The sequence below is a fragment of the Cetorhinus maximus genome, unplaced genomic scaffold, assembly GCF_964194155.1.
Source record: "Cetorhinus maximus unplaced genomic scaffold, sCetMax3.hap1.1 HAP1_SCAFFOLD_715, whole genome shotgun sequence".
Classification (NCBI taxonomy): domain Eukaryota; kingdom Metazoa; phylum Chordata; class Chondrichthyes; order Lamniformes; family Cetorhinidae; genus Cetorhinus; species Cetorhinus maximus.
In genome coordinates, this window is record NW_027596657.1 from 32,501 (window position 1) to 60,000 (window position 27,500).

At 55.9% G+C, this 27,500-nt stretch overlaps 1 protein-coding gene across 1 annotated transcript in view; it reads right to left on the minus strand.

Moving 5' to 3' along the window:
* The window catches only part of LOC144674592 (neural cell adhesion molecule L1-like), a gene marked incomplete at its 3' end in the record, with an annotated part of 73,244 nt that overhangs the window by 24,173 nt on the left and 21,571 nt on the right, over positions 1-27,500 (minus strand). Inside the window, exons 5-15 of the mRNA XM_078535866.1 lie at positions 26,222-26,421; positions 15,491-15,613; positions 15,150-15,320; positions 11,798-11,909; positions 10,227-10,411; positions 9,172-9,303; positions 8,309-8,452; positions 5,368-5,479; positions 3,291-3,457; positions 2,540-2,705; positions 2,139-2,263 (exon numbers count right to left, since the gene is read on the minus strand). Of these exons, the coding sequence (XP_078391992.1) occupies positions 2,139-2,263; positions 2,540-2,705; positions 3,291-3,457; positions 5,368-5,479; positions 8,309-8,452; positions 9,172-9,303; positions 10,227-10,411; positions 11,798-11,909; positions 15,150-15,320; positions 15,491-15,613; positions 26,222-26,421 (1,637 nt within the window). The remainder of the gene's footprint in view (positions 1-2,138; positions 2,264-2,539; positions 2,706-3,290; positions 3,458-5,367; positions 5,480-8,308; positions 8,453-9,171; positions 9,304-10,226; positions 10,412-11,797; positions 11,910-15,149; positions 15,321-15,490; positions 15,614-26,221; positions 26,422-27,500) is intronic.

A 27,500-nucleotide genomic window follows, 5' to 3' on the forward strand; every position in this document is an offset into this window, starting at 1 on the left:
CTACACCCCTCCCTATCTCTGTAACCTCCTCCAGCCCCTACACCGCTCCCTATCTCTGTAACCTCCTCCAGCACCTACACCCCTCCCTATCTCTGTAACCTCCTCCAGCCCCTACACCCCTCCCTATCTCTGTAACCTCCTCCAGCCCCTACACCACCCCCCATCTCTGTAACCTCCTCCAGCCCCTACAACCCTCCCTATCTCTGTAACCTCCTCCAGCCCCTACAACCCTCCCTATCTCTGTAACCTCCTCCAGCCCCTACACCCCTCCCTATCTCTGTAACCTCCTCCAGCCCCTACACCCCTCCCTATCTCTGTAACCTCCTCCAGCCCCTACAACCCCTCCCTATCTCTGTAACCTCCTCCAGCCCCTACAACCCTCCCTATCTCTGTAACCTCCTCCAGCCCCTACAACCCTCCCTATCTCTGTAACCTCCTCCAGCCCCTACACCCCTCCCTATCTCTGTAACCTCCTCCAGCCCCTACACCCCTCCCTATCTCTGTAACCTCCTCCAGCCCCTACAACCCCTCCCTATCTCTGTAACCTCCTCCAGCCCCTACAACCCTCCCTATCTCTGTAACCTCCTCCAGCCCCTACAACCCTCCCTATCTCTGTAACCTCCTCCAGCCCCTACACCCCTCCCTATCTCTGTAACCTCCTCCAGCCCCTACAACCCTCCCTATCTCTGTAACCTCCTCCAGCCCCTACACCCCTCCCTATCTCTGTAACCTCCTCCAGCCCCTACAACCCTCCCTATCTCTGTAACCTCCTCCAGCCCCTACACCCCTCCCTATCTCTGTAACCTCCTCCAGCCCCTACAACCCCTCCCTATCTCTGTAACCTCCTCCAGCCCCTACAACCCCTCCCTATCTCTGTAACCTCCTCCAGCCCCTACAACCCTCCCTATCTCTGTAACCTCCTCCAGCCCCTACAACCCTCCCTATCTCTGTAACCTCCTCCAGCCCCTACACCCCTCCCTATCTCTGTAACCTCCTCCAGCCCCTACACCCCTCCCTATCTCTGTAACCTCCTCCAGCCCCTACAACCCCTCCCTATCTCTGTAACCTCCTCCAGCCCCTACAACCCTCCCTATCTCTGTAACCTCCTCCAGCCCCTACAACCCTCCCTATCTCTGTAACCTCCTCCAGCCCCTACACCCCTCCCTATCTCTGTAACCTCCTCCAGCCCCTACACCCCTCCCTATCTCTGTAACCTCCTCCAGCCCCTACAACCCCTCCCTATCTCTGTAACCTCCTCCAGCCCCTACAACCCTCCCTATCTCTGTAACCTCCTCCAGCCCCTACAACCCTCCCTATCTCTGTAACCTCCTCCAGCCCCTACACCCCTCCCTATCTCTGTAACCTCCTCCAGCCCCTACACCCCTCCCTATCTCTGTAACCTCCTCCAGCCCCTACACCCCTCCCTATCTCTGTAACCTCCTCCAGCCCCTACACCCCACCCTATCTCTGTAACCTCCTCCAGCCCCTACACCCCTCCCTATCTCTGTAACCTCCTCCAGCCCCTACACCCCTCCCTATCTCTGTAACCTCCTCCAGCCCCTACACCCCTCCCTATCTCTGTAACCTCCTCCAGCCCCTACACCCCTCCCTATCTCTGTAACCTCCTCCAGCCCCTACAACCCTCCCTATCACTGTCACCTCCTCCAGCCCCTACAACCCTCCCTATCACTGTCACCTCCTCCAGCCCCTACAACCCTCCCTATCACTGTCACCTCCTCCAGTGCTGACTCCTGTCTGGGGGAAAAGTTTATTCCTCCCCTTGGCCTGGTTTAACCCCACACCCCCTCCTCCTCCCTCATCAGTCCGACTGTAAGTGAGCAAGTCTCGGAGACGCGGACTGGCCCCACCTTTACCTGATCCACCTCTATCGGGTCGCCTCTCCGTCTTGTACAAAAGCGGAAGGCGGTGGACGCCTGGGGGTCTGGGATGTGTTGCGGAAGGTGCTGGAGGAACTCAGCAGGTCTGGTAGCTCCTGCAGAGAGAGAGCAGCAGAGGGAACCTTTCCCAGTCCGACCTGCCTCTCCTTCAGAGCTGCCTCTGATCCTGTCGCTGGTCCTGAGGCTCGAGGTGGCCGATCGGGGGTGGCGGGGGCGGGGGGGTTCTCCGGGGCTACTCACCCAGCACGGTCAGCTGCGCGCTGGCCATCACCGTGTCCAGCTCCGTCTCCGCCACACACGCGTACATCCCCTCGTCCTCGAAGCCGACGCTCTTGATTTTCAGCTCCGCGTCCTCGATGTGATACCTGTCAGAGGGTCGGAGCGATTAGACCGGGGAAAGCGGACTGGAGACCGAGCCCACCCGCCCCCAATGTAAACCCCGGGGAGGGTGGGGGGAATCACTGTCCAACGCTCCCTGTCCCCATACTCTCCTCGAGCCCACCCGCCCCCACTGTCCCCCAACTCTCCCCGAGCCCACCGACCCCCACTGTAAACCCCGGGGAGGTGGGGGGGGGAATCACTGTCCCTCCCCCCACTCCACCCCCTCCCCTCTCCTCCCCTCCTCCCCTCCTGGGCCTTACTTGCTGTCATCGTCGTCTGCCTCATCGATGGGCTCCCCATCCTTCGTCCAGTGGACCCTGGCTGACCGCTGCAGGGAGGGGTCGACCTCCACCAGACAGCGGAAGGTGACCGGCTGCTGCCTCTCGATGCCCTGGTCCCTCGGAGACTCAACCATCCGGCTGGCATCTGGGAACACAGCGTGCGTCTGGTTAGTGTCTGGCTCTCCGTACACCCCACAGGCCCGGGTAGCGCGTCACTGCGTTGACTGCTAGCTCACCGAACGCTACCGTCCGATCGCGGGACAGGAAAGCTCAGGGGGAGGCCATTCGGCCCATCAAGCGGATACTGGCTCTTTACAAAAAGCAATCCAGTCAGTCTCACTCTTTCCCCCTGAAACCTTTACCCGTCCGGGGTTTATCAGGTCCCTTTTGGAAATTACTGTGGAACAATAGTGCACAAACTATATACACAGGACTGCTCATACGCGGGACTGCTCACACGCGGGACTCCGTATACAACACTATGGCCAGGATTCTACAGCTCCGCCTGTACAGGTACCAGTCTGAGTGATACACACACCCACCTGTGCCAGTGTCAGTTTGAGGATACTGTACAGGGATAGGTGTGTATGAGGGGATTATAGAGCCTTGTGTAAAGGCTGCCTGACTCCCTTTTCCATACCAGAGGCCAAATCGGCCACAGTCAAAGAAAGAATACGAAATTCTCGGTGCTCAGATTAATACACCTCAATCGCTGAGCATCAGCCCTTACTTTTAATGATCAGGGTGGCGGTGATACTGTCTGTGCCAATCCTGTTTGAGGCATTACAGGTAAAGACGCCTCCGTCCGCCTTCCGGGCATCTTCAATTCTCAGGGTCCCGCTGGTGTTCAGGAAATATCTCCTGTCCTCTAGGACGGCCTCCACCTCTTCCTTGGTCCTACAGCATGTGAGGAAAACAGGGGGAAATCACTTCTGGAATGATCTGGACCCACCATTCCCCACCGTCACCCTGTACCCACACCACCTGTCCCCGCGCTGGGCCAAAACCTTCCTTGTGTAGTTTACAGTGTGCAGAATGATCGGGGAGCAACTAGGCTGCCTGTTCTGTTCCCTAATACACTGAGCAGTACCGCAGGAGGGGTCTCTGCACATTGAGCTGTAGAGGGGGTGAGGGTGGGACACAGAGAGAGCCAGTGTTGGGGTAACTCTGCACATTGAGCTGTAGAGGGGGTGAGGGTGGGACACAGAGAGAGCCAGTGTTGGGGTAACTCTGCACATTGAGCTGTAGAGGGGGTGGGGGTGGGGACTCAGAGACAGCCAGTGTTGGGGTAACTCTGCACATTGAGCTGTAGAGGGGGTGGGGGTGTGAGGGGACACAGAGAGAGCCAGTGTTGGGGTCGCTCTGTACATTGAGCTGTAGAGGGGGTGGGGGTGGGGACACAGAGAGAGCCAGTGTTGGGGTAACTCTGCACATTGAGCTGTAGAGGGGGTGGGGGTGGACACAGAGAGAGCCAGTGTTGGGGTCGCTCTGTACATTGAGCTGTAGAGGGGGTGGGAGGGGACACAGAGAGAGCCAGTGTTGGGGTAGCTCTGCACATGGAGCTGTAGAGGGGGTGGGAGGGGACACAGAGAGAGCCAGTGTTGGGGTAACTCTGCACATTGAGCTGTAGAGGGGGTGGGGGTGGACACAGACAGAGCCAGTGTTGGGGTAACTCTGCACATTGAGCTGTAGAGGGGGTGGGAGGGGACACAGAGAGAGCCAGTGTTGGGGTAGCTCTGCACATTGAGCTGTAGAGGGGGTGGGAGGGGACACAGAGAGAGCCAGTGTTGGGGTAGCTCTGCACATTGAGCTGTAGAGGGGTGGGAGGGGACACAGAGAGAGCCAGTGTTGGGGTCGCTCTGCACATTGAGCTGTAGAGGGGGTGGGAGGGGACACAGAGAGAGCCAGTGTTGGGGTCGCTCTGCACATTGAGCTGTAGAGGGGGTGGGAGGGGACACAGAGAGAGCCAGTGTTGGGGTAACTCTGCACATTGAACTGTAGAGGGGTGGGAGGGGACACAGAGAGAGCCAGTGTTGGGGTAGCTCTGCACATTGAGCTGTAGAGGGGGTGTGAGGGGACACAGAGAGAGCCAGTGTTGGGTAGCTCTGCACATTGAGCTGTAGAGGGGGTGGGAGGGGACACAGAGAGAGCCAGTGTTGGGGTCGCTCTGCACATTGAGCTGTAGAGGGGGTGGGAGGGGACACAGAGAGAGCCAGTGTTGGGGTCGCTCTGCACATTGAGCTGTAGAGGGGGTGGGGGTGGGTGGGGACACAGAGAGAGCCAGTGTTGGGGTAACTCTGCACATTGAGCTGTAGAGGGGGTGGGGGTGGGGACACAGAGAGAGCCAGTGTTGGGGTAACTCTGCACATTGAGCTGTAGAGGGGGTGGGGACACAGAGAGAGCCAGTGTTGGGGTCGCTCTGCACATTGAGCTGTAGAGGGGGTGGGGACACAGAGAGAGCCAGTGTTGGGGTCGCTCTGCACATTGAGCTGTAGAGGGGGTGGGAGGGGACACAGAGAGAGCCAGTGTTGGGGTAACTCTGCACATTGAGCTGTAGAGGGGGTGTGAGGGGACACAGAGGGAGCCAGTGTTGGGGCTGTGATTCCAGCCCCTGTTAGATTTGCTTTATGATGTGTAGATTATTCCCCGCCCATTGACATCAGAACCCAATATCCACACGGCCAGTACCTCAATCTAGCAGGCTGTGGGAGAGAACTTCAGAGCCATGTTTAAGGAGTTAGAAGCCAGTGCATAACCTCACCCGGAATGAACTCAGCGACAATGCCATCCCTCAGCGCAATGCTTACCAATGGATCATCGGGGTTGGTGCACCAAAGGCTCGGCAGTGAAGGAACGCAGTCTGCCTCTCCACTATGGCGTAGTCCTTGTCCGCAGGAGTTAGGATCTGAGCAGGTAACTCTGGAAAGATACAGAAGGGACACATGCACTTCAGGGTGGGTTTTACACAGAATCAGGTGAATCCTATTGCAAACAAAGGGCCAGAGAGCCTAGAGGGCAGGTGGAGATCAGCATCCTCTTACCCGCTGGGCTAATGCGTGTTACACACACAGGATGAGCGACACAGACCCTGGGGAATGGACCGGGAGTGAGACAGTCTCTGGGGGATGGACGGAGAGTGAGACAGTCTCTGGGGGATGGACGGAGAGTGAGACAGTCTCTGGGGGATGGACGGAGAGTGAGACAGTCTCTGGGGGATGGACGGAGAGTGAGACAGTCTCTGGGGGATGGACGGAGAGTGAGACAGTCTCTGGGGGATGGACGGAGAGTGAGACAGTCTCTGGGGGGATGGACGGAGAGTGAGACAGTCTCTGGGGGGATGGACGGAGAGTGAGACAGTCTCTGGGGGATGGACGGGGAGTGAGACAGTCTCTGGGGGATGGACAGGGAGTGACGGAATCTCTGGGGGATGGACGGAGAGTGAAACAGTCTCTGGGGGGATGGACGGAGAGTGAGACACTCTCTGGGGGATGGACGGAGAGTGAGACAGTCTCTGGGGGATGGACGGAGAGTGAGACAGTCTCTGGGGGATGGACGGAGAGTGAGACAGTCTCTGGGGGGATGGACGGAGAGTGAGACAGTCTCTGGGGGATGGACAGGGAGTGACGGAATCTCTGGGGGATGGACGGAGAGTGAGACAGTCTCTGGGGGGATGGACGGAGAGTGAGACACTGTCTGGGGGATGGACGGAGAGTGAGACAGTCTCTGGGGGACGGACGGAGAGTGAGACAGTCTCTGGGGGACGGACGGAGAGTGAGACAGTCTCTGGGGGACGGACGGAGAGTGAGACATCCTCTGGGGGACGGACGGAGAGTGAGACAGTCTCTGGGGGACGGACGGAGAGTGAGACAGTCTCTGGGGGACGGATGGAGAGTGAGACAGTCTCTGAGGGATGGACGGGGAGTGAGACAGTCTCTGGGGGATAGACGGAGAGTGAGACAGTCTCTGAGGGATTGACGGGGAGTGAGACAGTCTCTGGGGGATAGACGGGGAGTGAGACAGTCTCTGAGGGATTGACAGGGAGTGAGACAGTCTCTGAGGGATTGACGGGGAGTGAGACAGTCTCTGGGGGATAGACGGGGAGTGAGACAGTCTCTGAGGGATTGACGGGGAGTGAGACAGTCTCTGGGGGATGGACGGGGAGTGAGACAGTCTCTGGGGGGATGGACGGAGAGTGAGACAGTCTCTGGGGGGATGGACGGAGAGTGAGACAGTCTCTGGGGGATGGACGGAGAGTGAGACAGTCTCTGGGGGATGGATGGAGAGTGAGACAGTCTCTGGGGGATGGACGGAGAGTGAGACAGTCTCTGGGGGATGGACGGAGAGTGAGACAGTCTCTGGGGGATGGACGGAGAGTGAGACAGTCTCTGGGGGATGGACGGAGAGTGAGACAGTCTCTGGGGGATGGACGGAGAGTGAGACAGTCTCTGGGGGATGGACGGAGAGTGAGACAGTCTCTGGGGGATGGACGGAGAGTGAGACAGTCTCTGGGGGGATGGACGGAGAGTGAGACAGTCTCTGGGGGATGGACGGGGAGTGAGACAGTCTCTGGGGGATGGACAGGGAGTGACGGAATCTCTGGGGGATGGACGGAGAGTGAAACAGTCTCTGGGGGGATGGACGCAGAGTGACGGAGTCTCTGGGGGATGGACAGAGAGTGACGGAGTCTCTGGGGGATGGGCGGAGAGTGAGACAGTCTCTGGGGGATGGACGGGGAGTGACGGAGTCTCTGGGGGATGGACAGGGAGTGACAGAGTCTCTGGGGGATGGACGGAGAGTGAGACAGTCTCTGGGGGGATGGACGGGGAGTGAGACAGTCTCTGGGGGATGGACGGAGAGTGAGACAGTCTCTGGGGGATGGACGGAGAGTGAGACAGTCTCTGGGGGATGGACGGAGAGTGAGACAGTCTCTGGGGGATGGACGGAGAGTGAGACAGTCTCTGGGGGATGGACGGAGAGTGAGACAGTCTCTGGGGGATGGACGGAGAGTGAGACAGTCTCTGGGGGGATGGACGGAGAGTGAGACAGTCTCTGGGGGATGGACGGGGAGTGAGACAGTCTCTGGGGGATGGACAGGGAGTGACGGAATCTCTGGGGGATGGACGGAGAGTGAAACAGTCTCTGGGGGGATGGACGCAGAGTGACGGAGTCTCTGGGGGATGGACAGAGAGTGACGGAGTCTCTGGGGGATGGGCGGAGAGTGAGACAGTCTCTGGGGGATGGACGGGGAGTGACGGAGTCTCTGGGGGATGGACAGGGAGTGAGACAGTCTCTGGGGGATGGACAGGGAGTGAGACAGTCTCTGGGGGGATGGACGGAGAGTGAGACAGTCTCTGGGGGATGGACGGGGAGTGACGGAGTCTCTGGGGGATGGACAGGGAGTGACAGAGTCTCTGGGGGATGGACGGAGAGTGAGACAGTCTCTGGGGGGATGGACGGGGAGTGAGACAGTCTCTGGGGGATGGACGGAGAGTGAGACAGTCTCTGGGGGATGGACAGGGAGTGACGGAGTCTCTGGGGGATGGACGGGGAGTGACGGAGTCTTTGGGGGATGGACGGGGAGTGACGGAGTCTCTGGGGGATGGACAGGGAGTGACGGAGTCTCTGGGGGATGGACAGGGAGTGACGTACTGTGTTTGACAGGGCTGGGCTGCGGTACTCCGGCCCCTCTGTTTGCGGTGTGGCCCTGACTGGGTTGCCCGTGGCTGAGAGGAAGTGATGTGCACTTACCGATCACCTGGACGATGATGTTTGCCAGCAGGGTGCCGTGCTTATTGTGGGCCTCACACTGGTAGATGGCTGTGTCCTCTTTCTGGACAGAGGTCAGGACAATGCTGCTCCCAATCTCCTTCCTGGAGGGATTAGCGTCAGTGTCTGTCCGGAACAAGTGAAACAGTAACTGGGATGAGGGAAGGAAGGTATCACCTGCATCTCTACCGCCCCGTTCTCAATCCCAGGTCAGCCACGGGAGCGTTTTACAACGTGGTCCCTGTTCCAATGTGGGAAACGTGGCAGCTAAACTACGCACAGCAGGATCCCACAAACAACAATGTAGTAATGACCCACGTTACTCTTGTTAGCGATGTTGCTTGAGGGATGAAATATTGCCCCCCAGCCCCTCCCGGGTCTGCTTCCAACAGTGCTGGGTCATCTCAGACCCAACAGGGCAGGCTGGACCTTGGGCTAACCAAGGATGAACCGGCAGGTTGCACAGAGGGTGATCTGTGTGACACCGAGCGTGTCGGACAGTGAGAATCTACAGACGGCAGTGTCCCCGACTGACTGTCCACCCTGACTGACTGACCCTCATCTGACTGACTGTCTGCCTTGACTGACTGTCCTCCATCTGACTGACTGTCCACCCCGACTGACTGACCCACGATCCACCGACCGACTGACCCCCCCAACCCCGACCAACCTACCGACCCCAAACAACTGGCCCCACGACTGACTGACCCCCTCGACCACCGACTGGCCGACCACCCCCCTCCCCCACCCCCGACCCTGACCAACTGAACACCCCAGCCGACCGATCCACCCTGACCGACTGACTGACCTCCGACCCCAGCAGCGCCCAGTTCACTGGCACTCACCACTCAGCAGAGCCCCGTTCACTTTCCAGCGAATCTCGGCTTTGGGCTTGGCGTCAATGTCACAATCCAGGCGCACGGTTTCTCCCGGGCTGTATATCCCATCCTGAGGCTTCTTCACCCAGTAAGGAGCGGCTGTAGAGACAGGATACGGGAGAGCGTCGAACTATCAGACCACAGGAAGCAGTTGAGGCCAAAACATTGTCTGTTTTGAAGAAGGGGTTGGATATAGCTCTTGGGGGCAATAAGGGATCAATGGGTATGGGGAGAAAGCGGGAGCCAGGCTGTTGAGTTGGATGATCAGCCACGATCACAATGAATGGCGGAGCAGGCTCGAAGGGCCGAATGGCCTCCTCCTGTTCCTAGTTTCTATCAGGAATGAGTGGCCAGCCTGGGACTCTTTTCTCTAGAAAAGAGAAGGCTCCAGGAGCAGCCAGGTTGAACTCTTTGAAGCGATGGAAGGATTTCGATAGGGTCGACGTGGAGGTGATGTTTCCACACGGAGGAGAGGCCAGGACTAGGGTAGTCACCAAGGGTTTACTGGCCCATCTGGAGTGTAAGCATCACACAACTGCTCTCCGGCAATCGGAACAGTATTCCTCCTGTTCCTGTGTAACAGGCTCGAGAGGGGCTGAATGGCCTCCTCCTGCTCCTCTGTAACAGGCCTGAGAGGGGCTGAATGGCCTCCTCCTGCTCCTCTGTAACAGGCCTGAGAGGGGCTGAATGGCCTCCTCCTGTTCCTGTGTAACAGGCTCGAGAGGGGCTGAATGGCCTCCTCCTGTTCCTGTGTAACAGGCTCGAGAGGGGCTGAATGGCCTCCTCCTGTTTCTGTGTGACAGGCTCGAGAGGGGCTGAATGGCCTCCTCCTGTTTCTGTGTGACAGGCTCGAGAGGGGCTGAATGGTCTCCTCCTGTTCCTGTGTAACAGGCTCGAGAGGAGCTGAATGGCCTCCACCTGTTCCTAGTTGACAGAAGTGGCATTAGCATTTGCTGTTGGTGCTGATTACAGAGAGGGGTTGGAACAGGGTGTTGGGGTAAGGCAGTCAGCAGTAGACCTACCCTCGACAGACACACTGTAGGTGTGTTTGACTTGGCCCTGACTGTTCTTCACTGTACACCGATATTCGCCATCGTCATCCTCGGTCACGTCACTGATCTTCAGAGTCTTGTTGAAGCTTTCGTAGCTGATCCTCTCTGGCGGGAAATTCCCATCCAATCGTTCCCAGTGCACTGTAGGAGTTGGGCTGGGAAAGAGACGAACGGTACAAGGGCTTGAGAGACCTGTCGGTGGGTTATGCTCACTCTAAGCATTATCACTGAAATCCTGGGCTCTGTAATACACACGGGGCACGACTGAGGGTCATTATCTGTATAGCCGCACTGTCGGAGGGTCAGTGCTGAGGGAGCGCCGCACTGTCGGAGGGTCAGTGCTGAGGGAGCGCCGCACTGTCGGAGGGTCAGTACTGAGGGAGCGCCGCACTGTCGGAGGGTGAGTGCTGAGGGAGCGCCGCACTGTCGGAGGGTCAGTGCTGAGGGAGCACCGCACTGTCGGAGGGTCAGTGTTGAAGGAGTGCCGCACTGTCGGAGGGTCAGTGCTGAGGGAGCGCCGCACTGTCGGAGAGGGTCAGTGCTGAGGGAGTGCCGCACTGTCGGAGGGTCAGTGCTGAGGGAGCGCCGCACTGTCGGAGGGTCAGGGTTGAGGGAGCGCCACACTGTCGGAGGGTCAGTACTGAGGGAGCGCCGCACTGTCGGAGAGGGTCAGTGCTGAGGGAGCGCCGCACTGTCGGAGGGTCAGTACTGAGGGAGCGCCGCACTGTCGGAGAGGGTCAGTGCTGAGGGAGCGCCGCACTGTCGGAGGGTCAGTGCTGAGGGAGAACCGCACTGTCGGAGAGGGTCAGTGCTGAGGGAGCGCCGCACTGTCGGAGGGTCAGTACTGAGGGAGTGCCGCACTGTCGGAGAGGGTCAGTGCTGAGGGAGCGCCGCACTGTCGGAGGGTCAGTGCTGAGGGAGAACCGCACTGTCGGAGAGGGTCAGTGCTGAGGGAGCGCCGCACTGTCGGAGGTTGAGGAGAATGTTTTTTTGACCCAGCGAGTTGTTGTGATCTGGAAGGCGCTGCCTGAGAGGGCGGTGGGAGCAGATTCAATAGGAACGTTCAAAATGGGGGGGAATCGGAGAAATACTTGACGAGGAAAAATTCACAGGGTGTTGGGGGGAAAAGAGCAGGGGAGGGAGTTTGGGATTAATTGGATCGATCTTTCAAAAAAGCCAGCAGAGGCAGGATGGGCCGAATAGCCTCTTTCTGTGCTGTAAGATTCTATGAATTGCCGCACTGTAAAAATCTCACCCTGGCTGGGATCAGGTAACTCAAGACAGAGCCATGGAGGAATATGGGACTTGACTAGACCGATAGCGTCTGCTCTTGGCTGAGTCTAAGTTTCACCTCGTGCTTTGGGGTTTCTGCTTTGGGATTAACTCTGAAACCACAAATCCACCCCCCAAGATCCTGTCTGAGGTGGGAGGGGTTCTTGACCATCACCTTCCCCCACTCCCACCCTCCGAATCCCCTCCCATCATGTCCCCATTCCACCCCCCACCACCCCCACACACAGCAGCCCCACGGTGATACTCACAGCCCCTCCGCGATACATTCCAGGTAGAGGGCCTTGCCTCGCAGGGCCAGTCTGGAGCTGCTCTGGCCACTCGGGTACAGCAGGCGGGGCTTAAGGTGCTTCAGCAAGTTGGCTGTAGGAGGGAGAGACGAGGGAACGGCTGTCAGCCTTTACGTTTTGCTCAGCTCCGGAGGAGGACAGCAGGAGGGAGACGCTCTCCAAAACACGCAACAGACGTCTCACACCCACCACAGCGTCTTACACAGCTTCAGCACGGCCGCACGAACCGAGCCTGGGCCGCGCGGGGAGGGTGTTAGCACAGGGGAGTCTGTCAAAGAGCTCGGTGTAAAGGAGGAGAGAGAGAGAGAGACCGGGATAGAGAGAGAGAGAGAGAGAGACCGGGATACAGAGAGAGAGAGAGAGAGACCGGGATAGAGAGAGAGACTGGGATAGAGAGAGAGAGAGAGAGAGAGACCGGGATAGAGAGAGAGAGAGAGAGAGAGAGACCAGGATAGAGAGAGAGAGAGAGAGACCGGGATAGAGAGAGAGAGAGAGAGAGAGACCGGGATAGAGAGAGAGAGAGAGAGAGACCGGGATAGAGAGAGAGAGAGAGAGAGAGACCGGGATAGAGAGAGAGAGAGAGAGACCGGGATAGAGAGAGAGAGAGAGAGACCGGGATAGAGAGAGAGAGAGAGAGAGACCGGGATAGAGAGAGAGAGAGACCGGGATAGAGAGAGAAGAGAGAGAGAGACCGGGATAGAGAGAGAGAGAGAGACCGGGATAGAGAGAGAGAGAGAGACCGGGATAGAGAGAGAGAGAGACCGGGATAGAGAGAGAGAGAGACCGGGATAGAGAGAGAGAGAGAGAGACCGGGATAGAGAGAGAGAGAGAGAGACCGGGATAGATAGAGAGAGAGAGAGAGACCCGGATAGAGAGAGAGAGACCGGGATAGAGAGAGAGAGAGAGAGACCGGAATAGAGAGAGAGAGATAGACTGGAATAGAGAGAGAGAGAGAGAGACCGGGATAGAGAGAGAGAGAGAGACCGGGATAGAGAGAGAGAGAGAGAGAGAGAGACCAGAATAGAGAGAGAGAGAGAGACCGGAATAGAGAGAGAGAGAGAGACCGGGATAGAGAGAGAGAGAGAGAGACCGGGATAGAGAGAGAGAGAGAGAGAGACCGGGGATAGAGAGAGAGAGAGAGAGAGAGACCGGGATAGAGAGAGAGAGAGAGAGAGAGAGAGAGACCGGGATAGAGAGAGAGAGAGAGAGACCGGGTTAGAGAGAGAGAGAGAGAGAGAGAGAGAGACCGGGATAGAGAGAGAGAGAGAGAGACCGGGATAGAGAGAGAGAGAGAGAGAGACCGGGATAGAGAGAGAGAGAGACCGGGATAGAGAGAGAGAGAGAGACCGGGATAGAGAGAGAGAGAGACCGGGATAGAGAGAGAAGAGAGAGAGAGACCGGGATAGAGAGAGAGAGAGAGAGAGAGACCGGATAGAGAGAGAGAGAGAGACCGGGATAGAGAGAGAGAGAGACCGGGATAGGGGATAGAGAGAGAGAGAGACCGGGATAGAGAGAGAGAGAGAGAGACCGGGATAGAGAGAGAGAGAGAGAGAGACCGGGATAGATAGAGAGAGAGAGAGAGACCGGGATAGAGAGAGAGAGACCGGGATAGAGAGAGAGAGACCGGGATAGAGAGAGAGAGACCGGGATAGAGAGAGAGAGACCGGGATAGAGAGAGAGAGATAGACTGGAATAGAGAGAGAGAGAGAGAGACCGGGATAGAGAGAGAGAGAGAGACCGGGATAGAGAGAGAGAGAGAGACCGGGATAGAGAGAGAGAGAGAGAGAGAGAGAGAGACCAGAATAGAGAGAGAGAGAGAGACCGGAATAGAGAGAGAGAGAGAGACCGGGATAGAGAGAGAGAGAGAGAGAGACCGGGGATGAGAGAAGAGAGAGAGAGAGACCGGGATAGAGAGAGAGACCGGGATAGAGAGAGAGAGAGAGAGAGAGACCGGGATAGAGAGAGAGAGAGAGAGACCGGGATAGAGAGAGAGAGAGAGAGAGACCGGGATAGAGAGAGAGAGAGAGAGAGACCGGGATAGAGAGAGAGAGAGAGAGACCGGGATAGAGAGAGAGAGACCGGGATAGAGAGAGAGAGACCGGGATAGAGAGAGAGAGACCGGGATAGAGAGAGAGAGAGAGAGAGACCGGGATAGAGAGAGAAGAGAGAGGAGAGAGAGACAGAGACCGGGATAGAGAGAGAAGAGAGAGAGAGACCGGGATAGAGAGAGAAGAGAGAGAGAGACCGGGATAGAGAGAGAGAGAGACCGGGATAGAGAGAGAAAGAGAGAGAGAGACCGGGATAGAGAGGGAGAGGGACCGGGATAGAGAGAGAGAGAGACCGGGATAGAGAGAGAGAGAGAGAGACCAGGATAGAGAGAGAGAGAGACCGGGATAGATAGAGAGGGAGAGAGAGACCGGGATAGAGAGAGAGAGACCGGGATAGAGAGAGAGAGACCGGGATAGAGAGAGAGAGAGAGAGACCGGGATAGAGAGAGAGAGATAGACTGGAATAGAGAGAGAGAGAGAGAGACCGGGATAGAGAGAGAGAGAGAGACCGGAATAGAGAGAGAGAGAGAGAGACCGGGATAGAGAGAGAGAGAGAGAGAGAGAGACCGGAATAGAGAGAGAGAGAGAGACCGGAATAGAGAGAGAGAGAGAGACCGGGATAGAGAGAGAGAGAGAGAGACCGGGATAGAGAGAGAGAGAGAGAGACCGGGATAGAGAGAGAGAGAGAGAGAGACCGGGATAGAGGGAGAGAGAGAGAGACCGGGATAGAGAGAGAGAGAGAGACCGGGATAGAGAGAGAGAGAGACCGGGATAGAGAGAGAGAGAGAGAGAGAGAGACCGGGATAGAGAGAGAGAGAGAGACCGGGATAGAGAGAGAGAGAGAGACCGGGATAGAGAGAGAGAGACCGGGATAGAGAGAGAGAGAGAGAGACCGGGATAGAGAGAGAGAGCAGGGCACCAGCGCTATCACTGGCCTCAGTGCCTCAGAGAAAGGGGGTAGGTGGGACATGGGAGGGGTTTAGGCCTGGGCACCCGCCGGGAAGGGCAGGTGCCCCCTGGCACAGGCCGGCTGGAGAATGCAGGACACACACAGGGGCATGGTCTCAGGGTAGGGGGATCTGAGAGGAGGAGAAACTCCTTCGCGGGGAGGGGCTGTGCGCCTTTGGGATTCTCAACCCCAGGGGGCTGCTCCATCACTGAGTGTGAGGGTAGGTCAGAGGTTTGGAGACAGAGGGGGACGGTGGAGGAGGGGGCGAGGGGGCTGCCCGCGTCCTTCTACAACAGGCAAGGAACGGAGAACTCACAGGTGGTCACTTGGAGGGCGATGGGTTCCTTCTGGATGATGGTCCTGGTTCCTGGGATCTGGGCGTAGCAGGTGTAATCCTCCAGGCTGTCCTCCAGCAGCAGGTTGGAGAAGTAGAGGTTCCCGTTCATTCCCTGAGACACCCGCTCGCTCAGCTTGATGTTGAACAGCTCTGGAGGGAACAGGAAACAACGAGACTGCGTTGGGATTCGTCTCCCATCGAAGCTACAGGCGTGAGGAAGAGGAGGGGGAGTGGAGAGCAGCGCGAGTGCGGGGCTCGGGGAGATGGTGGCTCCCTCCCGATCGGTAGGGGGGGGTTTAAGGGGGGTTTTTTTTACTCACTGCTCGTCATCCAGATGATCATGGAGGAGGCCATGCTGGTCGGAGGGTTACACTGCAAGACCAGGGACTCGCCTTCTTCCTTCTCAAACTTCCGCACACTCTCCTTGGGCCACTTGGGTGTGCCTGAGGAAGGGGACGAATGCATTAATGACACGTTTACACGTCCGTCCCAGTCACATGTCACTGACCTGCCCAGGCTTCACACTATCACTCAGTAACCCCTCTCCCCCCAGCGCCCTGTGTTACTGACTGTATCTCTACTGATGTTAATCCAGCTCCCTCACACTGTCACTCAGTAACCCCTCTCCCCCCAGCGCCCTGTTACAATGAACAAATTCAATGTATATTCTCTGAGCGATATTCAAATCTGCATACGATGCAGAAACCATGTCGACACTTATGTTCTAGAAAAAATATTCATTTTGGTTTCTCCAGGAGTTGAAAGCAGGAAAGAGCCAATTTACAATGTGATTTCAATTCCCTCGAGGGGCAGATGTAACGATGAGAAGTAAGAAGCTGTTGTTAAACGAGAATAAATGACGCTCTCACAGCGTGTCTCTGACCCAATTAATTCACACCGGGTAGAGGAACATAAATGATTGTTACACACTTGCCATACCTGTCCTGGGAGTGTTTGATGGGGACAGTGTAGAGGGAGCTTTACTCTGTATCTAACCCCGTGCTGTACCTGTCCTGGGAGTGTTTGATGGGGACGGTGTAGAGGGAGCTTTACTCTGTATCTAACCCCGTGCCATACCTGTCCTGGGAGTGTTTGATGGGGACGGTGTAGAGGGAGCTTTACTCTGTATCTAACCCCGTGCTGTACCTGTCCTGGGAGTGTTTAATTGGGACGGTGTAGAGGGAGCTTTACTCTGTATCGAACGCCGTGCTGTACCTGTCCTGGGAGTGTTTGATGGGGACGGTGTAGAAAGAGCTTTACTCTGTATCTAACCCCGTGCTGTACCTGTCCTGGGAGTGTTTGCTGGGGACAGCGTAGGGGGAGCTTTACTCTGTATATAACCCCGTGCTGTACGTGTCCTGGGAGTGTTTGATGGGGACGGTGTAGAGGGAGCTTTACTCTGTATCTAACCCCGTGCCATACCTGTCCTGGGAGTGTTTGATGGGGACGGTGTAGAGGGAGCTTTACTCTGTATCTAACCCCGTGCTGTACCTGTCCTGGGAGTGTTTAATTGGGACGGTGTAGAGGGAGCTTTACTCTGTATCGAACGCCGTGCTGTACCTGTCCTGGGAGTGTTTGATGGGGACGGTGTAGAAAGAGCTTTACTCTGTATCTAACCCCGTGCTGTGCCTGTCCTGGGAGTGTTTGATGAGGACGGTGTAGAGGGAGCTTTACTCTGTACCTAACCCTGTGATGTACATGTTCTGGGAGTCTTTGATGGGGATGGTGTAGAGGGAGGTTTACTCTGTATCTAACCCCGTGCTGTATCTGTCCTGCGAGTGTTTGATGGGGACGGTGTAGAGGGAGCTTTACTCTGTATCTAACCCTGTGCTGTACCTGTCCTGGGAGTGTTTGATGGGGACGGTGTCGAGGGAGCTTTACACTGTATTTAACCCCGTGCTGTAGCTGTCCTGGGAGTGTTTGATGGGGACGGTGTAGACGGAGCTTTACTCTGTATCTAACCCCGTGCTGTATCTGTCCTGCGAGTGTTTGATGGGGACGGTGTAGAGGGAGCTTTACTCTGTATCTAACCCTGTGCTGTACCTGTCCTGGGAGTGTTTGATGGGGACGGTGTCGAGGGAGCTTTACACTGTATTTAACCCCGTGCTGTAGCTGTCCTGGGAGTGTTTGATGGGGACGGTGTAGACGGAGCTTTACTCTGTATCTAACCCCGTGCTGTACCTGTCCCGGGAGTGTTTGATGAGGATGGTGTAGAGGGAGGTTTACTCTGTATCTAACCACGTGCTGTACCTGTCCTGGGAGTCTTTGATGGGGACGGTGTAGAGGGAGCTTTACTCTGTATCTAACCCCGTGATGTACCTGCCCTGGGAGTCTTTGATGGGGACAGTGTACAGGGAGCTTTACTCTGCACCTAACCCCATGCTGTACCTGTCCTGGGAGTGTTTGATGGGGACGGTGTAGAGGGAGCTTTACTCTGTATCTAACCCCGTGCTGTACCTGTCCCGGGAGTGTTTGATGAGGATGGTGTAGAGGGAGGTTTACTCTGTATCTAAACCCGTGCTGTACCTGTCCCGCGAGTGTTTGATGGGGGCGGTGTAGAGGGAGCTTAACTCTGTATCTAACCACGTGCTGTACCTGTCCTGGGAGTGTTTGATGGGTACAGTGTATAGGGAGCTTTACTCTGTATCTAACCCCGTGCTGTACCTGTCCTGGGAGTGTTTGATGGGGACGGTGTAGAGGGAGCTTCACTCTTTATCTAACCCCGTGCCGTACCTGTCCTGGGAGTGTTTGATGGTGACGGTGTAGAGGGAGCTTTACTCTGTACGTAACCCCGTGCTGTACATGTTCTGGGAGTCTTTGATGGGGATGGTGTAGTGGGAGGTTTCGTCTGTATCTAACCCCGTGCTGTACCTGTCCTGCGAGTGTTTGATGGGGGCGGTGTAGAGGGAGCTTTACTCTGTATCTAACCCCGTGCTGTACCTGTCCTGGGAGTGTTTGATGGGGACGGTGTAGAGGGAGCTTTACTCTGTATCTAACCCTTTGCTGTACCTGTCCTGGGAGTGTTTGATGGGGACGGTGTAGAGGGAGCTTTACTCTGTATCTAACCCCGTGCTGTACCTGTCCTGGGAGTGTTTGATGGGGACGGTGTAGAGGGAGCTTTACTCTGTATCTAACCCCGTGCTGTACGTGTCCCGGGAGTGTTTGATGAGGATGGTGTAGAGGGAGCTTTACCCTGTATCTAACCCCGTGCTGTACCTGCCCTGGGAGTGTTTGATGGGGACAGTGTAGAGGGAGCTTTACTCTGCACCTAACCCCGTGCTGTACCTGTCCTGGGAGTGTTTGATGGGGACGGTGTAGAGGGAGCTTTACTCTGTGTCTAACCCCGTGTTGTACCTGTCCTGCGAGTGTTTGATGGGGACAGTGTAGAGGGAGCTTTACTCTGTATCTAACCCTGTGCTGTACCTGTCCTGGGAGTGTTTGATATGGACAGTGTAGAGGGAGATTTACTCTGTATCTAACCCCGTGCTGTACCTGTCCTGGGAGTGTTTGATGGGGACGGTGTAGAGGGAGCATTACTCTGTATCTAACCACGTGCTGTACCTGTCCTGGGAGTGTTAGATGGGGACGGTGTAGAGGGAGCTTTACTCTGTATCTAACCCTGTGCTGGACCTGTACTGGGAGTTTTTGACGGGGACGGTGTAGAGGGAGCTTTACTCCGTATCTAACCCCGTGCCGTACCTGTCCTGGGAGTGTTTGATGGTGATGGTGTAGAGGGAGCTTTACTCTGTATCTAACCCCGTGCTGTACGTGTCCCGGGAGTGTTTGATGAGGATGGTGTAGAGGGAGCTTTACCGTGTATCTAACCCCGTGCTGTACCTGTCCTGGGAGTGTTTGATGGGGACAGTGTAGAGGGAGCTTTACTCTGTACCTAACCCCGTGCTGTACCTGTCCTGGGAGTGTTTGATGGGGACGGTGTAGAGGGAGCTTTACTCTGTATCTAACCCCGTGCTGTACCTGTCCCGGGAGTGTTTGATGAGGATGGTGTAGAGGGAGGTTTACTCTGTATCTAACCCCGTGCTGTACCTGTCCTGCGAGTGATTGATGGGGGCGGTGTAGAGGGAGCTTAACTCTGTATCTAACCACGTGCTGTACCTGTCCTGGGAGTGTTTGATGAGGACGGTGTAGAGGGAGCTTTACTGTGTACCTAACCCCGTGATGTAGATGTTCTGGGAGTCGTTGATGGGGATGGTGTAGAGGGAGGATTACTCTGTATCTAACCCCGTGCTGTACCTGTCCTGCGAGTGTTTGATGGGGACGGTGTAGAGAGAGGTTTACTCTGTATCTAACCCTGTGCTGTACCTGTCCTGGGAGTGTTTGATATGGACAGTGTAGAGGGAGATTTACTCTGTATCTAACCCCGTGCTGTACCTGTCCTGGGAGTGATTGATGGGGACGGTGTCGAGGGAGCTTTACACTGTATTTAACCCCGTGCTGTACCTGTCCTGGGAGTGTTTGATGGGGACGGTGTAGAGGGAGCTTTACTCAGTATCTAACCCCGTGCTGCACCTGTCCTGGGAGTGTTAGATGGGGATGGTGTAGAGGGAGCTTTACTCTGTATCTAACCCCTTGCTGTACCTGCCCTGGGAGTGTTTGATGGGGACAGTGTAGAGGGAGCTTTACTCTGCACCTAACCCCGTGCTGTACCTGTCCTGTGAGTGTTTGATGGGGACGGTGTAGAGGGAGCTTTACTCTGTATCTAACCCCGTGTTGTACCTGTCCCGGGAGTGTTTGATGAGGATGGTGTAGAGGGAGGTTTACTCTGTATCTAACCCCGTGCTGTACCTGTCCTGCGAGTGTTTGATGGGGGCGGTGTAGAGGGAGCTTAACTCTTTATCTAACCCCGTGCTGTACCTGTCCTGGGAGTGTTTGATGGTGACGGTGTAGAGGGAGCTTTACTCTGTACCTAACCCCGTGCTGTACATGTTCTGGGATTCTTTGATGGGGATGGTGTAGTGGGAGGTTTCCTCTGTATCTAACCCCGTGCTGTACCTGTCCTGCAAGTGTTTGATGGGGGCGGTGTAGAGGGCGCTTTACTCTGTACCTAACCCCGTGCTGTACCTGTCCTGGGAGTGTTTGATGGGGACGGTGTAGAGGGAGCTTTACTCTGTATCTAACCCCGTGCTGTACGTGTCCCGGGAGTGTTTGATGAGGATGGTGTAGAGGGAGTTTTACCCTGTATCTAACCCCGTGCTGTACCTGTCCTGGGAGTGTTTGATGGGGACAGTGTAGAGGGAGCTTTACTCTGTACCTAACCCCGTGCTGTACCTGTCCTGGGAGTGTTTGATGGGGACGGTGTAGAGGGAGCTTTACTCTGTATCTAACCCCGTGCTGTACCTGTCCCGGGAGTGTTTGATGAGGATGGTGTAGAGGGAGGTTTACTCTGTATCTAACCCCGTGCTGTACCTGTCCTGCGAGTGTTTGATGGGTACAGTGTAGAGGGAGCTTTACTCTGTACCTAACCCCGTGCTGTACCTGTCCTGGGAGTGTTTGATGGGGACGGTGTAGAGGGAGCTTTACTCTGTATCTAACCCCGTGCTGTACCTGTCCTGGGAGTGTTTGATGAGGACGGTGTAGAGGGAGCTTTACTCTGTACCTAACCCCGTGATGTACATGTTCTGGGAGTCTTTGATGGGGATGGTGTAGAGGGAGGTTTACTCTGTATCTAACCCCGTGCTGTACCTGTCCTGGGAGTGTTTGATGGGGACGGTGTAGAGGGAGCTTTACTCTGTATCTAACCCCGTGCTGTACCTGTCCTGGGAGTGTTTGATGAGGACGGTGTAGAGGGAGCTTTACTCTGTACCTAACCCCGTGATGTACATGTTCTGGGAGTCTTTGATGGGGATGGTGTAGAGGGAGGATTACTCTGTATCTAACCCCGTGCTGTACCTGTCCTGCGAGTGTTTGATGGGGACGGTGTAGAGGGAGCTTTACTCTGTATCTAACCCTGTGCTGTACCTTTCCTGGGAGTGTTTGATATGGACAGTGTAGAGGGAGATTTACTCTGTATCTAACCCCGTGCTGTACCTGTCCTGGGAGTGTTTGATGGGGACGGTGTCGAGGGAGCTTTACACTGTATTTAACCCCGTGCTGTACCTGTCCTGGGAGTGTTTGATGGGGACGGTGTAGAGGGAGCTTTACTCTGTATCTAACCCCGTGCTTTACCTGTCCTGGGAGTGTTAGATGGGGACGGTGTAGAGGGAGCTTTACTCTGTATCTAACCCTGTGCTGGACCTGTACTGGGAGTGTTTGACGGGGACGGTGTAGAGGGAGCTTTACTCCGTATCTAACCCCGTGCTGTACCTGTCCTGGGAGTGTTTGATGGTGATTGTGTAGAGGGAGCTTTACTCTGTACCTAACCCCGTGCTGTACATGTTCTGGGAGTCTTTGATGGGGATGGTGTAGAGGGAGCTTTACTCTGTATCTAGCCTCGTGCTGTACCTGTCCTGGGAGTGTTTGATGGGGACGGTGTAGAGGGAGCTTTACTCTGTACCTAACCCCGTGCTGTACCTGCCCTGGGAGTGTTTGATGGGGACGGTGTAGAGGGAACTTTACTCTGTATCTAACCCCGTGCTGTACGTGTCCTGGGAGTGTTTGATGGGGACGGTGTAGAGGGAGCTTTACTCTGTATCTAACCCCGTGCTGTACCTGTCCCGGGAGTGTTTGATGAGGATGGTGTAGCGGGAGGTTTACTCTGTATCTAACCCCGTGCTGTACCTGTCCTGCGAGTGTTTGATGGGGGCGGTGTAGAGGGAGCTTAACTCTGTATCTAACCACGTGCTGTACCTGTCCTGGGAGTGTTTGATGGGTACAGTGTAGAGGGAGCTTTACTCTGTATCTAACCCCGTGCTGTACCTGTCCTGGGAGTGTTTGATGGGGACGGTGTAGAGGGAGCTTCACTCTTTATCTAACCCCGTGCTGTACCTGTCCTGGGACTGTTTGATGGTGACGGTGTAGAAGGAGCTTTACTGTGTACCTAACCCCGTGATGTAGATGTTCTGGGAGTCGTTGATGGGGATGGTGTAGAGGGAGGATTACTCTGTATCTAACCCCGTGCTGTACCTGTCCTGCGAGTGTTTGATGGGGACGGTGTAGAGAGAGGTTTACTCTGTATCTAACCCTGTGCTGTACCTGTCCTGGGAGTGTTTGATATGGACAGTGTAGAGGGAGATTTACTCTGTATCTAACCCCGTGCTGTACCTGTCCTGGGAGTGTTTGATGGGGACGGTGTCGAGGGAGCTTTACACTGTATTTAACCCCGTGCTGTACCTGTCCTGGGAGTGTTTGATGGGGACGGTGTAGAGGGAGCTTTACTCTGTATCTAACCCCGTGCTGCACCTGTCCTGGGAGTGTTAGATGGGGATGGTGTAGAGGGAGCTTTACTCTGTATCTAACCCCTTGCTGTACCTGCCCTGGGAGTGTTTGATGGGGACAGTGTAGAGGGAGCTTTACTCTGCACCTAACCCCGTGCTGTACCTGTCCTGTGAGTGTTTGATGGGGACGGTGTAGAGGGAGCTTTACTCTGTATCTAACCCCGTGTTGTACCTGTCCCGGGAGTGTTTGATGAGGATGGTGTAGAGGGAGGTTTACTCTGTATCTAACCCCGTGCTGTACCTGTCCTGCGAGTGTTTGATGGGGGCGGTGTAGAGGGAGCTTAACTCTTTATCTAACCCCGTGCTGTACCTGTCCTGGGAGTGTTTGATGGTGACGGTGTAGAGGGAGCTTTACTCTGTACCTAACCCCGTGCTGTACATGTTCTGGGATTCTTTGATGGGGATGGTGTAGTGGGAGGTTTCCTCTGTATCTAACCCCGTGCTGTACCTGTCCTGCAAGTGTTTGATGGGGGCGGTGTAGAGGGCGCTTTACTCTGTACCTAACCCCGTGCTGTACCTGTCCTGGGAGTGTTTGATGGGGACGGTGTAGAGGGAGCTTTACTCTGTATCTAACCCCGTGCTGTACGTGTCCCGGGAGTGTTTGATGAGGATGGTGTAGAGGGAGTTTTACCCTGTATCTAACCCCGTGCTGTACCTGTCCTGGGAGTGTTTGATGGGGACAGTGTAGAGGGAGCTTTACTCTGTACCTAACCCCGTGCTGTACCTGTCCTGGGAGTGTTTGATGGGGACGGTGTAGAGGGAGCTTTACTCTGTATCTAACCCCGTGCTGTACCTGTCCCGGGAGTGTTTGATGAGGATGGTGTAGAGGGAGGTTTACTCTGTATCTAACCCCGTGCTGTACCTGTCCTGCGAGTGTTTGATGGGTACAGTGTAGAGGGAGCTTTACTCTGTACCTAACCCCGTGCTGTACCTGTCCTGGGAGTGTTTGATGGGGACGGTGTAGAGGGAGCTTTACTCTGTATCTAACCCCGTGCTGTACCTGTCCTGGGAGTGTTTGATGAGGACGGTGTAGAGGGAGCTTTACTCTGTACCTAACCCCGTGATGTACATGTTCTGGGAGTCTTTGATGGGGATGGTGTAGAGGGAGGTTTACTCTGTATCTAACCCCGTGCTGTACCTGTCCTGGGAGTGTTTGATGGGGACGGTGTAGAGGGAGCTTTACTCTGTATCTAACCCCGTGCTGTACCTGTCCTGGGAGTGTTTGATGAGGACGGTGTAGAGGGAGCTTTACTCTGTACCTAACCCCGTGATGTACATGTTCTGGGAGTCTTTGATGGGGATGGTGTAGAGGGAGGATTACTCTGTATCTAACCCCGTGCTGTACCTGTCCTGCGAGTGTTTGATGGGGACGGTGTAGAGGGAGCTTTACTCTGTATCTAACCCTGTGCTGTACCTTTCCTGGGAGTGTTTGATATGGACAGTGTAGAGGGAGATTTACTCTGTATCTAACCCCGTGCTGTACCTGTCCTGGGAGTGTTTGATGGGGACGGTGTCGAGGGAGCTTTACACTGTATTTAACCCCGTGCTGTACCTGTCCTGGGAGTGTTTGATGGGGACGGTGTAGAGGGAGCTTTACTCTGTATCTAACCCCGTGCTTTACCTGTCCTGGGAGTGTTAGATGGGGACGGTGTAGAGGGAGCTTTACTCTGTATCTAACCCTGTGCTGGACCTGTACTGGGAGTGTTTGACGGGGACGGTGTAGAGGGAGCTTTACTCCGTATCTAACCCCGTGCTGTACCTGTCCTGGGAGTGTTTGATGGTGATTGTGTAGAGGGAGCTTTACTCTGTACCTAACCCCGTGCTGTACATGTTCTGGGAGTCTTTGATGGGGATGGTGTAGAGGGAGCTTTACTCTGTATCTAGCCTCGTGCTGTACCTGTCCTGGGAGTGTTTGATGGGGACGGTGTAGAGGGAGCTTTACTCTGTACCTAACCCCGTGCTGTACCTGCCCTGGGAGTGTTTGATGGGGACGGTGTAGAGGGAACTTTACTCTGTATCTAACCCCGTGCTGTACGTGTCCTGGGAGTGTTTGATGGGGACGGTGTAGAGGGAGCTTTACTCTGTATCTAACCCCGTGCTGTACCTGTCCCGGGAGTGTTTGATGAGGATGGTGTAGCGGGAGGTTTACTCTGTATCTAACCCCGTGCTGTACCTGTCCTGCGAGTGTTTGATGGGGGCGGTGTAGAGGGAGCTTAACTCTGTATCTAACCACGTGCTGTACCTGTCCTGGGAGTGTTTGATGGGTACAGTGTAGAGGGAGCTTTACTCTGTATCTAACCCCGTGCTGTACCTGTCCTGGGAGTGTTTGATGGGGACGGTGTAGAGGGAGCTTCACTCTTTATCTAACCCCGTGCTGTACCTGTCCTGGGACTGTTTGATGGTGACGGTGTAGAAGGAGCTTTACTCTGTACCTAACCCCGTGCTGTACATGTTCTGGGAGTCTTTGATGGGGATGGTGTAGTGGGAGGTTTCCTCTGGAGCTAACCCCGTGCTGTACCTGTCCTGCGAGTGTTTGATGGGGGCGGTGTAGAGGGAGCTTTACTCTGTATCTAACCCCGTGCTGTACCTGTCCTGGGAGTGTTTGATGGGGACAGTGTAGAGGGAGCTTTACTCTGTATCTAACCCCTTGCTGTACCTGTCCTGGGAGTGTTTGATGGGGACGGTGTAGAGGGAGCTTTACTCTGTATCTAACCCCGTGCTGTACCTGTCCTGGGAGTGTTTGATGGGGACAGTGTAGAGGGAGCTTTACTCTGTATCTAACCCCGTGCTGTACCTGTCCTGGGAGTGTTTGATGGGGACGGTGTAGAGGGAGCTTTACTCTGTATCTAACCCCGTGCTGTACGTGTCCCGGGAGTGTTTGATGAGGATGGTGTAGAGGGAGCTTTACCCTGTATCTAACCCCGTGCTGTACCTGCCCTGGGAGTGTTTGATGGGGACAGTGTAGAGGGAGCTTTACTCTGCACCTAACCCCGTGCTGTACCTGTTCTGGGAGTGTTTGATGGGGACGGTGTAGAGGGAGCTTTACTCTGTATATAACCCCGCGTTGTACCTGTCCCGGGATTGTTTGATGAGGATGGTGTAGAGGGAGGTTTACTCTGTATCTAACCCCGTGCTGTACCTGTCCTGCGAGTGTTTGATGGGGGCGGTGTAGAGGGAGCTTAACTCTGTATCTAACCACGTGCTGTACCTGTCCTGGGAGTGTTTGATGGGTACAGTGTAGAGGGAGCTTTACTCTGTATCTAACCCCGTGCTGTACCTGTCCTGGGAGTGTTTGATGGGGACGGTGTAGAGGGAGCTTCACTCTTTATCTAACCCCGTGCTGTACCTGTCCTGGGAGTGTTTGATGGTGACGGTGTAGAGGGAGCTTTACTCTGTATCTAACCCCGTGCTGTACCTGTCCTGGGAGTGTTTGATGGGGACGGTGTAGAGGGAGCTTTACTCTGTATCTAACCCCGTGCTGTACCTGCCCTGGGAGTGTTTGATGGGGACGGTGTAGAGGGAGCTTTACTCTGTATCTGACCCCGTGCTGTACCTGTCCTGGGAGTGTTTGATGGGGACGGTGTAGAGGGAGCTTTACTCTGTATCTAACCCCGTGCTGTACCTGTCCTGGGAGTGGATGGTGGGTGAATGGGGACTCACTCTCTGTGACGAGGTGGATGTTGGAGGAGATCGCTGTCCCGTACTCGTTGCTGGCGTAACAGCGATACGTTCCCCGGTAACCCCGGATGGAGACACCATTGCCCGTGGTGGCGATCACAATGGTGCCCGAGGTCTTGTTCATGGATGCCCGGGGATCCAGCGATGGGTCATAAACCCTCCCGTCCTTGGTCCAGCGGAACCTGTGCAAGGGGAGAGAAGAGGGGAATCTGACTCTGGCTGGACAAAAGGTCGCCGGTCTCGGCCGGGCAGCCTCCGGACGGGACAACGACCAACGTCACTCAAACAGACAGTCTGGCTCATCACGGCTTTGACGACCGCGGGATCTTGCTGTGCGCAAATGGACCGCCGCATTTCCTCCATTGCGACAGTGACCACGTGGCCAAAGTAAGTCAGAGGGCGGAATCGTCCCCGGTGTTGCCCCGAGTGTGGTGGGTGGCGGGCGGTGAGAAGGACCATTTACCTGCTGGTCACCACATTGGGTTTTTACCCCCTATGGTGTCAGGGTCGCCTCCTTAGACTTGCCCCCCCTGTGAAACAGGCGGGCGGGTGGGTTCCCATTGACCCACCATCACCATCACCTTCGCCCCCCCCGTTCCTGATGCCAGGCGCCCTGTTTAAAGTGCAGCCACTCGCAGGGCTCACTCAGTGCTTCCAACCCCAGGACCGCTGCACAGGGAGACATGGCCCCCCACCCCAGTACAGCCCTCACCCCCCACCCCCAACAGCCTCTGCTGCCCTGGTCTGAGGGCCACTGCTGCCTCCCCCTTCCCCAGGAAAGCCGGAGCCCTATGGCCATGGAAAAGCCAAACCCCCTGCCTTACGGTGGGTGGAAACCTGCCCCTGAGCACAACCCCCCTCTAACCGGCGCCTCCCCCACCCCCGAGAGCGATGAGGCGCTGCGGTGAAGCCTGGCGCTGATGCCCGCCAGTGCTGCCCGGAGCTAGGTGGGTAAAGGAGCCCTGAGGACCCGAGGGAAGAGCAGCTCACCAGGCGCACGCCCCGGTTATGTTGGGTTGTGAAACCCGTCGGCGTGTCTGGGTGATCCCAGCGTAAGGGGGGTGATTCCCACAGGCTGGGCTTATCGGGTGATGCAGATGGATTACAATGATCCCCAACGTCCGATAGAGTCGTGACGGTACAGAGGGGGGGAGACAGCTTGTCCCATCGGGGTCCCTATCGTCGGGCTGGGAAAGGCCGTGGGAGGTCTCGGGATGGTGAGAGGGTGCGATGGATAGTCTGGGTGTTCCGGGAGCGGGAT